The sequence below is a fragment of the Asparagus officinalis genome, chromosome 1 (assembly GCF_001876935.1).
Source record: "Asparagus officinalis chromosome 1, Aspof.V1, whole genome shotgun sequence".
Classification (NCBI taxonomy): Eukaryota; Viridiplantae; Streptophyta; class Magnoliopsida; order Asparagales; family Asparagaceae; genus Asparagus; species Asparagus officinalis.
The window spans coordinates 117662878-117674544 of record NC_033794.1 but is presented as its reverse complement, the minus strand read 5'-3'; the positions used below and the strand labels follow the sequence as shown (position 1 = coordinate 117674544).

The 11667-nt window shown below is 33.0% G+C and overlaps 1 protein-coding gene across 1 annotated transcript; it reads right to left on the bottom strand.

The window, feature by feature from the left end:
* LOC109829162 lies at positions 2129–11322 on the bottom strand. The gene is made up of 3 exons (XM_020396300.1): positions 11112–11322; positions 3625–3827; positions 2129–2678 (listed from the first exon to the last, which is right to left on the bottom strand). Exons 1-3 carry the CDS (start codon positions 11217–11219, stop codon positions 2414–2416), a joined length of 576 nt encoding a protein of 191 aa, XP_020251889.1. The 5' UTR covers positions 11220–11322; the 3' UTR covers positions 2129–2413.

The following is an 11667-nucleotide window of genomic DNA, read 5'->3' as shown; positions in this document are numbered from 1 at the left end:
ATATATAATTGTGATGAATGCATGTACCTGGCACGACTCTAGCTACAACGGAAGGGATTACTTGTAACTAATTTGTTGCATTATATTAATGGTTGACAAAGGGAAGCCAAAAAAGGTAATTTCATTCTCAAGTCTATAGAACCTATTTATGGACTAGATCTAAGCTATTTGGCTATCCGTTCAATATCCATCAGAAATTACACAAACAGTGCTCCTACTTTTGTTACCTGTAATTCAGTTATTTTATGCTGAAATATTTGATATTTATACATATTTAAATAGTGGACGATTTTATATGGACAGAATTATTAGTATACAGTGATAAACTTGATGGTTTCTTTAGAAGAGATGGACAGAATTAATTAGTTACTTTTAATATATACCTATATATATCTACAATGATATATGTTTATTTAACAGAGAAGGGAAATTTAATTAGTCAAAAGTATGGAATTTGCGTCCTCCAAAAAAGCAATTAACCAGTTTAGCTCCTTACAGCTTATTAGATAGTATATAGCAGTGTGTTCTACCAAATATTTGGAACTCAATTTTGTTTCACAGTCCATTAGATAGTATATATATAATAGTGTGTTCTATCAAATATATATTTGGAACTCAACTTTGTTTCATTTATTGTCTACGGCCATATTTGTTGTTGAGATATTGGAAGAAACCTTCAATCAAGCCCATCAGTATGCCTGGGAGCCATAACAATGTCTCCCAGAGCTTAATAAAACAAGTTTTGTCGTCTACGATAAAGTTTGAAGATCACACAAAACTTTGGTTGGGTAACCTTTTCTTGGGAGGCAACTAGGCAAGTAGTGGCGAATGCCAAGACTCATGGGATAATTGGAGCATTAATAAACTAAATAAACTATAATATCTCTAAATTCACTAATGTAAATTTATTAACACATTCCAGCATTAAAAGAAAATACATTTTTACAAATTTCTTCAATGAGTATTCATATTTTGAAATCTCGGTACAATCAACTCATTATCAATTGTTGGTTAGTTTTTGGTTTAATTATGAGCTTAATTAGATTTTTACTGATACCATCTTAATTAGTTTAAGAATGATATTGACAATCGAGTGACTATTCTCAAACTATATTGATTTAATACATAATTAATCCGCTATGCAAATTAATTGAACGTAGATGTAACCGCATATTTGGACCCATTATACTTCAATACCCTTTTAAAGATAACCTCAAGCATACCATCTTATGCAAGAATATTTTATTAGTGGAATCTCACGCAAATGTATTTAGAACAAATAAATTATAAGAAATTTAACCTTTTTTCACAACCTTCTGCTCCTCTAATCTTCTAATAGCAGCCTCCACTACGACTTTTTTTTTCTCGATCTCGAGATCTGGTAACATCAATGACACACAATGACGGAATGTCTAGATGAATAATAGCTGAACAGTTTTTTTTCTAATTATTTGGTTCATTTCCGCTCCTAATTGGTTAGTTTAATTATAAATCTATAAAAAGGACAAGTTGCAAGGGGAAATGTGCTAAACTCAACACATCCAAAATATGAATCCTAACATAATATCTCACAATACACAAGATGAACGGGAAATGTCAAAAAGTATTTGGATTTCTGTGAGCAAATACCAATCTCTTGGAGTGAGACCCCTTAACGAGCAATGTATAATGGGGTTTATGAAAGAGAGAGTGTGACTTTAGAAGCCGTCGCTAACTTGATGCCCTTAGACAGAAGAAGTCCAAGGGCAGCGGCTGAGCACGACTGCCCTTAGACCCTTGCGCGATTAGATAGGCAAATGTTGGGTTTGGGATTAATTTTAGAGTTAATTTTCGTTTTCGGACATGTGTCCCTCTATTGTAGGGACACTCGCTGAACTTGTGTGCCGCTAGAACTCCTTGAATAGACATCGTATCATTAGATCATAACTCTGAAATTATGGTAATGATTGACATTTATATTTTGACACTGTAACATACCACCGCAAATTGGGCGCAATTTTTTTGAGCTGAAGCCTGAACTCAAAAGACACCAAAAGTAATATATGAACCTCTAAGCAGTAAACAAGCGTACAGCATATAAACATAAAGCAGCCAAAAGCTCCGGCGGTAGAAGATACACACCGACATATCCACGTATACAACTTTTCCAATAAATCACATATATCGATCAAGAGTTTCAGACATAGGTCAACAACATTGAAGGGACTATGTCATCATTACACTAGTTATAAATTGCTGAAACATAAAACTCCCCAACTTTAAGTAGCTACTCTTACTCATATCGACATCAATGTTCCCCTCAACCCATCTACACATGTGACCTTAATAAACATTGCACAATACAAAACATACGCTAATGTCTATAAGGTTTCAAGCTACAATTCTAGGAAACTAAAATCCTGATGCGGTGATTTTAAGCATATCCAGACATTGAAACAGTCGAACTCGACCTGTTGGTTTTACGCGCAGCTTGACTTGTAGCTTTAGCAAAGTACATGTAGTAGTATATATTGAGGAACATGGTCAATATAATGAAGACCGCTCCGGCAATGAACACTCCCTTGCGCAATGACTCGCAAGTCCAGCTCTGAGCATGTATCATGTGCCTGTATTTTGTGTGGTATGCATTCTTCGTCGCTCCAGCTATTAAGCACGCAGACGCAACTAAGAACGTCAGCCTGCAGAATGAGTTAGACTAGTAAGAATATCATATTATAGTTGACATAAGATACAACCTTGCACTTGCACCATCCTATACCCTCTAAAGTATTTTATTAGCACGTGGACCCTCTGTGCAACAAAGGATATCATTTCTCAAGTTAGGTTGAGATATCAAGTGGGAATCACGAGACAATAAATTACCTTTTCTCCAAAATGACCCGATCCCTTTCTAGACCACGCACACTCATAAAAAGAGCTTTGTGCACCAGGCTGCCCCTGCTAAATTGTGTTTTGAGGGCAAATAACATCGTTTGGGCTTTGGAGGTGTAAACGCTAAAAAAGTATTTTTGGTTAATTGTGAACAGACCCCCTGTTGTTCAATTGTCATGGATAGACCCATGTATTATCACACAATTGCGGATAGAACCCCTGAGAGATTATTTTCTCTTTTAGCCTAAAGATGCCCGTTCGTCAAAAAACAATTTTATCTCTGAGGGTAAAATAGTCAAAATTTTACTCAAGGGGTCTATCTGCAAAAATCAAACTATAAGGGATGTATTCGCAATTGGATGATAATACAAGGGGTCTATTTGCAATTAACCCATAAAGTTTCGGAGAGACCAACATATAGAGGGGCATGGTCACGAGTAACTCAGAAAATTAAACTTAATTCCCATCACAGCTTCGGATTTTGATCTAATGAGAGGATTTTAACATAATATCAAAGCAAAACACGTTCTAAATTCACCAGAAACATATTTAAAGCAGATTCTTCTTGAAAAAGGTATTACTAAAATATCCCTTATTCTGGTCTATGAAGAGGATCTTCAACATGTTATAGTAAACAATTTACCCCTCAACCCTCACCAGAACATCGAAATTTTGTTACAGAATAGAGGATCTAAACGATTAGCAATGACGAAAAATTTGCTTTGAGAAGATAGATTGGATAAATCAGCTCACCAGGAGGAAGCAAAGTAGATGATAGACCAGGCTCGACTTGAACCGGGGGCTAAAGGCTTGCCGAAGCACAAGCACTTTGTGATACCCATAAGCAAAGACTGACCCGAGAAGAGGAAGAGGAAGGCACCAACTCCATAGCCAGTTGCAACATCAGAGTCATAAACACAAAAGGTGATATTGTGAGGATCGTGAACAATCTCACCCTGCAATGTAAGAGCAAAAGTGAGAATGATTACTGTAACACGCATTTGATAAAGATAAAGGAACAGTATCTCATTTAAATGGCATAAAATTCAGATTTCATAGCTATTTCAGAACACTTCCTACTGCTATTTACTTCTTCAAAGTACTGCTGCAAATATAACTCATGTTGGCCGATGAATATTCGCCTCAACTTTGTGAACTAGTTGTTGAAGAACTAGTTGTTCAAACTTCAAGACCAAACAAACCCTTCAATGAGAAATAAGAAAATAAAATTATAAACCTCAACTCTCATCACAACTTCAGAGTTTCGTGGTCGTGGCAAGGTCTTTAAGATGATATTAGAGCAACCCAAGTTCAATCCTCACCAGCCAAGAATAAAGAATTTAAAGCAGATTTTATTAAAAAAACCGATACCAAAAGAGGGCACTCGACTTGCAGAAGCATCTGAATATAAACTTAAAAACCTCAACCCTCAACGAGAAGTCTGCCCTCAAAGAAAGTACCGAGAACTCCCAATAAATTAAGAAGTAAGGGGAAAGTTATATACTTGGAATGTTAACAAAAATTTTACGTGAAATATATCAGAGTAAGATCCTTTCCACTACCAAAAGTAGTGGAGAGACCAACATCTTGTTAATAATCGTTGATTTATTTAGAGGGTTGTTTTGATTTGTCTTCTGAGTGTAAATTAGGAACGAATGCAATTCACACAGTATGGTGAGTGCTAGATTTGTAATGAATCATAACTATCCAATACACAAATCAATGGTTGGCTATAAAGTAGTGATTTCTCCAGTACTTTTTTGGTGGTAGAGGGGATCCAAATTCAATATTATCTTAAAAGACCTTGAGGAAAATAAGGTGAGCTTGAGAAGCCACGTCTGTGGTATTGCAAAAGCTAGGTTACAGTCAAATTAGTAGAATGGCTCTTCACATCAGGTAATCAAAGAAGAAGAACTGCCCGAACGATGAATTGGCTGCTATTTCACCTAGTTACTTGTCATCCTGTTGGTTTCTTTTTATAACAATCTTGATACTTTCTTTCAGCCATATCCAGTTAATATAAACATGCCAATCCCATCATTTTGTAATTCAATATAATCAATCAAAAGAATAACAGAGAAATAAATTTGATGAAGGAAATTTTGTCTTTTGGAGTTACTAGTAAGGCATACATATCAGTTAGGGATGTACAAGGATTTATGACATGTATTAAAGATATCAGGAATCTTTTTGACTTCAGTAATTCTGTTTCGGTACAGAGAGTAATCTCACATTATCATACTCCCTTTTATAAAAGCACGAGTTCAGAAAAATCTTTCGATAGACAAAAATACTCTTGGAATTCAAATATTATTCCATTAAGAGTAAGTTAATAAATTAACGAATTCTTATTGAATATACATAGTATGAAGATAAGGATACAGTTTAAATTGAAATGTAAATCTAAATAAAATTATTAAATGCCAAATTTACAAATGTCTACAAAATGAATGGCGTATATGCAAAAACTAAATAAATTAATGAGACAAATAATGTCTACCCCAAAGATCGAACCCGGGAACAAAGTAGACCTACAAAACTACATAATGTGGATGAGATATTTACATAATCCACCAAACAAATTAAAGAGACAAAAGTCATTCTCTAAATTATAAAAAAGAAAAATTAAGGAAAACAAAAATGATACTCCCTTTAAAAACACGAGTTCGGGAAAAGCTTTCCATAGTCAAAATTATCATGTGCTACTTTAAATATTTAATTTAAATTATAATTTATCCTAATCATACTTATATTTTATCCTAATACCCCATGAACTATCTATATGTCAACAATTTAAATAAGATTAATAAAATATATAAAACAGCTCCGTAGTATCAGCTTATTACATGAAGTATTACAAAAAAACAAAAAGTTTTAAAAACTAGACAAAATACTCTCAAAAGTTTAAAATTACACAAAATAAAAAACTAAAAATTTAGAACTTGTCAAAGAAAAGAATAATTGTGTGATGTTCTTTCATTAAGATATATAAATATAAATATAACATATAATTTAAGATTTACTATCCCTTTTTAGAATCTGAAAATAGTCAAGTTGATACTAGTAAAAAAATAGTAATAATAACAGATTAAAAATATCCAGTTAAAGAATAAACATTTAAAAAATATATAATAGATTAAAAATTAATGTTATTGTATAAATTAAAGTAATTGCATATAATTTTACCAATATGTTAAGAGCAGCAAAAATACATAAGTATCATTAATTGATAGAAGACTAAATCACAAAAAACTGATAAAAAACTATACTACAATAGCTTAACATTAATTGATTATAATCTATAAATATTGATATCTAATGGTAATAATATTTATAGGGTAAAAAATTATAAAGATTTATGTATGTAGGACTATTAGAAAATTTAGAGATATCCTTTAAAGAATCAAATGGTTTTCATTTCAAATGGAATTCAGAATGTCCATGAATCACTTCAATTAACACTAGCATAAGTTATATTTATCAAAGAAATACCGACTGAATACCTCCTGAAGAATATATTGAACATCTTTATTCCAATCAAAGAAACATTCTTCATGAAAAAAAAAATTACCATGTCATGACTCTGTGTAAGCAAAAAAATATAAAATCGTCTTTTTTCTTTTTCTTATGTAGTGTCACGACCCTGCTTGTGACTTTATTTAGGGGCATGACTACTAACAAACGATCAATTCTTAAAGACATAATCAAAGATAATGATGTAATAGCACCATTGGAATTCAAGATCTCTAAATATGAAGGTAGTATATTTCATTACTAAAATTCTTATTAAATATCACTAAATATAAAATTCACCTTATATCTGTCTCAAATTTATAGAGGAGATATGCATGTCATCGTAAATTGCGTCAATAATATATATCAATCCAAATATATAACTTACTGAAGAAATAAGAGATTAGTAAGCAAACCTAACAAACATCCATATAACACTATAAATAAAAAATATTATATTTTAAAGCTAATATGCAACATTCTTTTAGAATAAGCTGCCAAGACAAAAGCATCTCTATTAAGACTCTTTATAAATACAGTAAAAATTCAAATTACTAATATATACAACAATTATAATATTTGAAAGAGGTATGATCTTAGAAAACCTACTCCAAAATTCATACAATTAAAACCTAAGAATAATTTACCAAAATATACAAACACACTATCGCACCTTTAAGGCAATGATAACTACCATTTATAATAGAGTTGAGCAGTGGTTCTATGTTTGCAAAGGCTATAACAAGAAAGTGGATAGAGATGTTAATAATAAGTGTCCAGGTGATAAATAGTGTAGAATCGCCGATGATGTAGTACCAATGATAAGTGATATTTCTTCTTCATGAAATAAATATATCAAAATTAAATATTAATATTATAAACTAAAGCAAATTGATAATAAAAAATGTAAAGTATTTAGTTCAAATCCTCATGGAAAATAACACAGACAGGGCAAAGGTAACATTATGACACAGTAAAAATTCTTATTGGATGCACAACAAAAGAATTCATTACATAAAAAAAAGAGATAGCTCCTAACCTTATTTAAGTAATAAATTAAAAGCACAAAAGTTTTAATATATATAAAATTAACATTTATTCTTATTGAAATAGAAAAAAAATCAAAGTCCATATTGTCAGAAATTTGTGTTGAACATAAGAAATATATTCAACTTCTTTGTGAATTTAGACGAGAAGACAAAAGATGAATGAGCTCAAGGAAAGATAACATGCTCCAGTCTCATATCACAATCGATATAGACGATGAAGACACTACTCTAGAATTACCTAGGAAAAGATAAAGATGAAGAATAATTGATCTCGACTCAATAAAAAATAAAATAGAAACAACAAAAGATAATGTTATATGAATTGTTATAGAATAATTCTATTTTTTTAGTAAAATTAGGAACCTTTAGAAGGGATTTTCATAAATTATTTTTAGTGTTTTCATATGCATATGTGGATGTTTTTATCATATAAAAGTATACTAGAGTTAGCATTAATCTTCAGTTTATGATTTTTTTCATTAACTATTTTCCGTCATTTTAGTCCACTTTAAATCAATCATCTTGACTCGTTGACTTTATTATTCATCTTCCTTTTATAATGTTTTCAAGTGTTTTCACTTTTATAACACTATACTTCCTCAGGTCAAGCTCGGTTTCATGCCGATCCAAATAAAATAAAAATTTAAATTGGTTTTAGATTATATTTATCTATTGACAATTTAACTATCAACATAAAAATTTTATCTGGGTATAACCTATTCAAACAAACATCAAATAAATAAATAATCAAAGTGTAATCGAGGAACAAATTTTAGTAAAAAAATAAACCAAAAATATTTGATCAAAGTTAGCAAAAATTATCAAAGAGTAACCGAGAAACAAACTTTAGTAAGAAAATAAACCAAAAATACTTAATCACAGTATTTAACCACGTGCATTGCACGTGCATAAAATCTAGTATCTTCTAAAAGAACACCTACTGGTTTGAATATGCTAGTGAAAGGGATAAACCCACCCCAATATTTCTTTACCTTTATCGTAGATACACATGAATTTTTTTATTTATTTTTTATTTTTTTGGATAATTTTAGCATAAACTTCTTTACCTCATTCAAACAAAAAAAAAAAACTTCTATTGGGAAAACTGTTCATTTTCCATATATATTGTGTTTAATAAGTAAATTTTGGCGTTTCTCCTGCATTTACTTAGATATGTAGCATGGAAATGAAATATGGGTGTTGGACGCAGAGTCACGCCGTCACGCCGCGGGAGCGATATCACCCAGAAAGCCTTTACTTTTGTTTTCACAAAAGCTCAAATCAACCTCTATATTCCTGATTCACAAAGAAAACAAGAACAGAAGTAATATATCTCAACAAAGTGAGATACACTCTTCCCAATATCAGATCTAGGTCTGAATATCGAGAAAATCATCAAGCTATAGCCAACACCCAGAAAAAAAATAAAGACACGAGATTTATATGGTTCGGCAAACTTGCCTACGTCCATGGGAGGGGTGAAGGGAGATTCCACTATAAGGAGAACACCGACGACTTATACAACACACAAGCTCGTCCCAAAGATGAAGGTATGATTTTTTACTCAAAAGAAATTGACCTCTCTTGTAAAATCTCTCCAAGCTCTTTTTTTCTCTCCTCAAAATCTCACCTTTTAGATCTGAAAAACTCTATTTTTTTCTCTCAAAACAGCCGCAAAACCCCTTAGAAAACCCTAGGAACGAGTTCCTATTTAACCAAGAAAATAGGGCCCAAAACCACAAGAAAAAAAGCCCAAACCGCTCTCGGGTGAACGGTGCAGAGACACTGTTCACTGTCTCGGGTGAACAGCGCCGAGACACTGTCCACTGTCTCGCACTGTTCACGTTCACAATGGGAACTGTGCGTTATTAATCATGCAGTTCAATTGCAGTATAAGCTCGTGAAACAAATGAGCAAACAGTGAAAACTCTACTAGACTAAGATACAATAGGCTAGCAAGAAAAGAACACTTGTAGGAGTAGAAGCTTGATTTGTTTGTTAGTAGAAAGGCGAAAAATTCAATAAGAATATCTGGATTCTGAAATAAGTAAAAGGAACATGTTGCAAGTGAAAGTCCTCAGCAACAGTCTAATGCAATGACTTAAATAAACATATGGGGACAGGACATAATCTATCAAAACTTTGTCATGTTATGAAGAAAAGTGAATCATACAGCGGGTTTGTTTATGTTAAGATGCTTCGACCTGCAAATTCTGGGAAAGGTTACCTTATCCACCTTTATAACTAGCACATTCATCCTATAGACATGAGATTTGTAAGAAAATTCAAAGAAAGCAAGAAGTAATTGGTTAGTAATTTACAAAATGTGTAGAGACAGAACATCACATTGTAAAGCACAATGTATAGCTAGCATAATTCAGAACATCACATTGTAAAGCACAGTGTATAGCTAGCATAATTGTTTCTCCAATAACTAATTCAACTAGCAAATTGATTAGAGATAGATATCGTATAGGCAAATGTTGAGTAGTCACAAAGTTATAAAGTGGCTTCCAGTGGCGGATCTACAGCCTTAACGGCGCTGGTTCAAAATATTCCCAAACACTATCACCTTATGAAAAAAATTCTACTAAATCCTGTAAAAAGACAATCTGCAGCTAACTTTAAAGACAAAATGATACTCTTTCATATTGATAAATAATATTGCAAGTTTGCAACAAAACAAGTAGTAGCTAGTTTTAAAGACAAATGCTACTCCATATTGATAAACATCAGTAGCATACTTTACATTCATCCACTAGTGTAGAGAAGTAACAAAAACTTACAGAAGTAGCTACATACAAGACTAAAGCTCTTACAATTCATATCTTCTTGTACTCATTTTTTGAAAATACTCTAAAACTTCTCCAGAATCAGGTGGTTCAACTGAACCAGTGTGAACAGGCATGGGTCCGCCACTGGTGGCTTCTCATTCAAATTATGTATTGTAAACAGTCAACGATCATTCAAACTATTACCCAAAGTCAACAGCTCTATGATAACCAAATACTAAAAAGACTTCCCCCTTACAATTCAGTAACCATATAAAATATCTAATGGGAACAACAAATCCCATATAATTGGCACTTGGTCGCTCCTAAACTCCAAACACATCAGTCTTTTTTCGGTGTGGACATCTCTCACGCCAATTACTACCTTTAAATTCCTACAATTGACACCAAAAACCACTTGGTATTGAAACTATAAGCAATCAAAAACTTAAAAAGTAATAAGTTCATTTATGGATGATCCTTTTCCCCCAAGTTTATGGATTATCGGTTTTAACTAAGACCAACATTCCTAATTGCATCAAACCACATAATTAACCTCTAACTACATAATCAAAGACCTGTCAGGGGGAAAACCCTAATAACCTCATTATCCCCAAAAAATATCCTATTTTTTCCACAATAAATTACCCAACAAAAAGTCCAACAACAAACAACATGATTACAGCATAAACATTTCATCTATTCAACATTGCACTGACCAAAGCTCCACCCAACCCTCAAAACACAAAATCACAAACTACCCCCCTTCAATTTGCAATTGGGCACACCCAAGATCCAAACTTTTTACCAGAAAACAGTCAGATCTTCAATACCAAGAAAGGGAAACGATCAATTTCACTTCTGAACACAAAAGAAATCTAAAGAGTAGAATGAGAGGAGGCCTTACCGTGCTCCTTCTGCGCTCAGCGGCGATGGCGAAGCCGAAGGCAGTGAGACTAAGAGCAATCACCAAGATGTGGACAAGAGTAGAGCTCTTGCCTTCGTCCATGGCCATTAAAATTTTGCCTCAAGCTTAGATCAGGTCTCAGTAGAGTCGAGAGAGTGAAAAATTAGTGTGAAACTGTGAACAGAGGGAGTGAGAGACAGCAAGACCTGGGTTCGGGGAATAAAAGACTTCTTTTTAAGGAAGCGGCACCTGCTTTTTGAACAGATAGGTCCTCAATTGCCCCTGAGGTTCCTGTAAATAACAAAAAATGCCACTAGCTTTGCTAGTCCCCACTATGCTTTTATTTGGGCAAAATGGTCAAATTGGTATATTTTGTAGACACTCGGTGAGATACTGGTATATTTTTGTCACTTTTGACAAATTGATATATTTTGTAGACTTCGGCGACATATACCCCTTAAGTTTGGCTGGATTGATTTTTCCGATCAGTTTTCTCACGTGACGACTCACGTGATGTCCAGCTGGCTGGATTTTTTGCACAAAACCCCCTCATCAA

Bases quoted from the DNA above. Each gene is read 5' to 3' on its own strand.
- LOC109829162 (XM_020396300.1), bottom strand. From the start codon at position 11,219: ATGGCCATGGACGAAGGCAAGAGCTCTACTCTTGTCCACATCTTGGTG. The intron at 3,828-11,111 runs GTAAGGCCTCCT...CTTACATTGCAG, and splicing joins CTGAGCGCAGAAGGAGCACG to GGTGAGATTGTTCACGATCC. The intron at 2,679-3,624 runs GTGAGCTGATTT...CTCATTCTGCAG, and splicing joins ATCTACTTTGCTTCCTCCTG to GCTGACGTTCTTAGTTGCGT.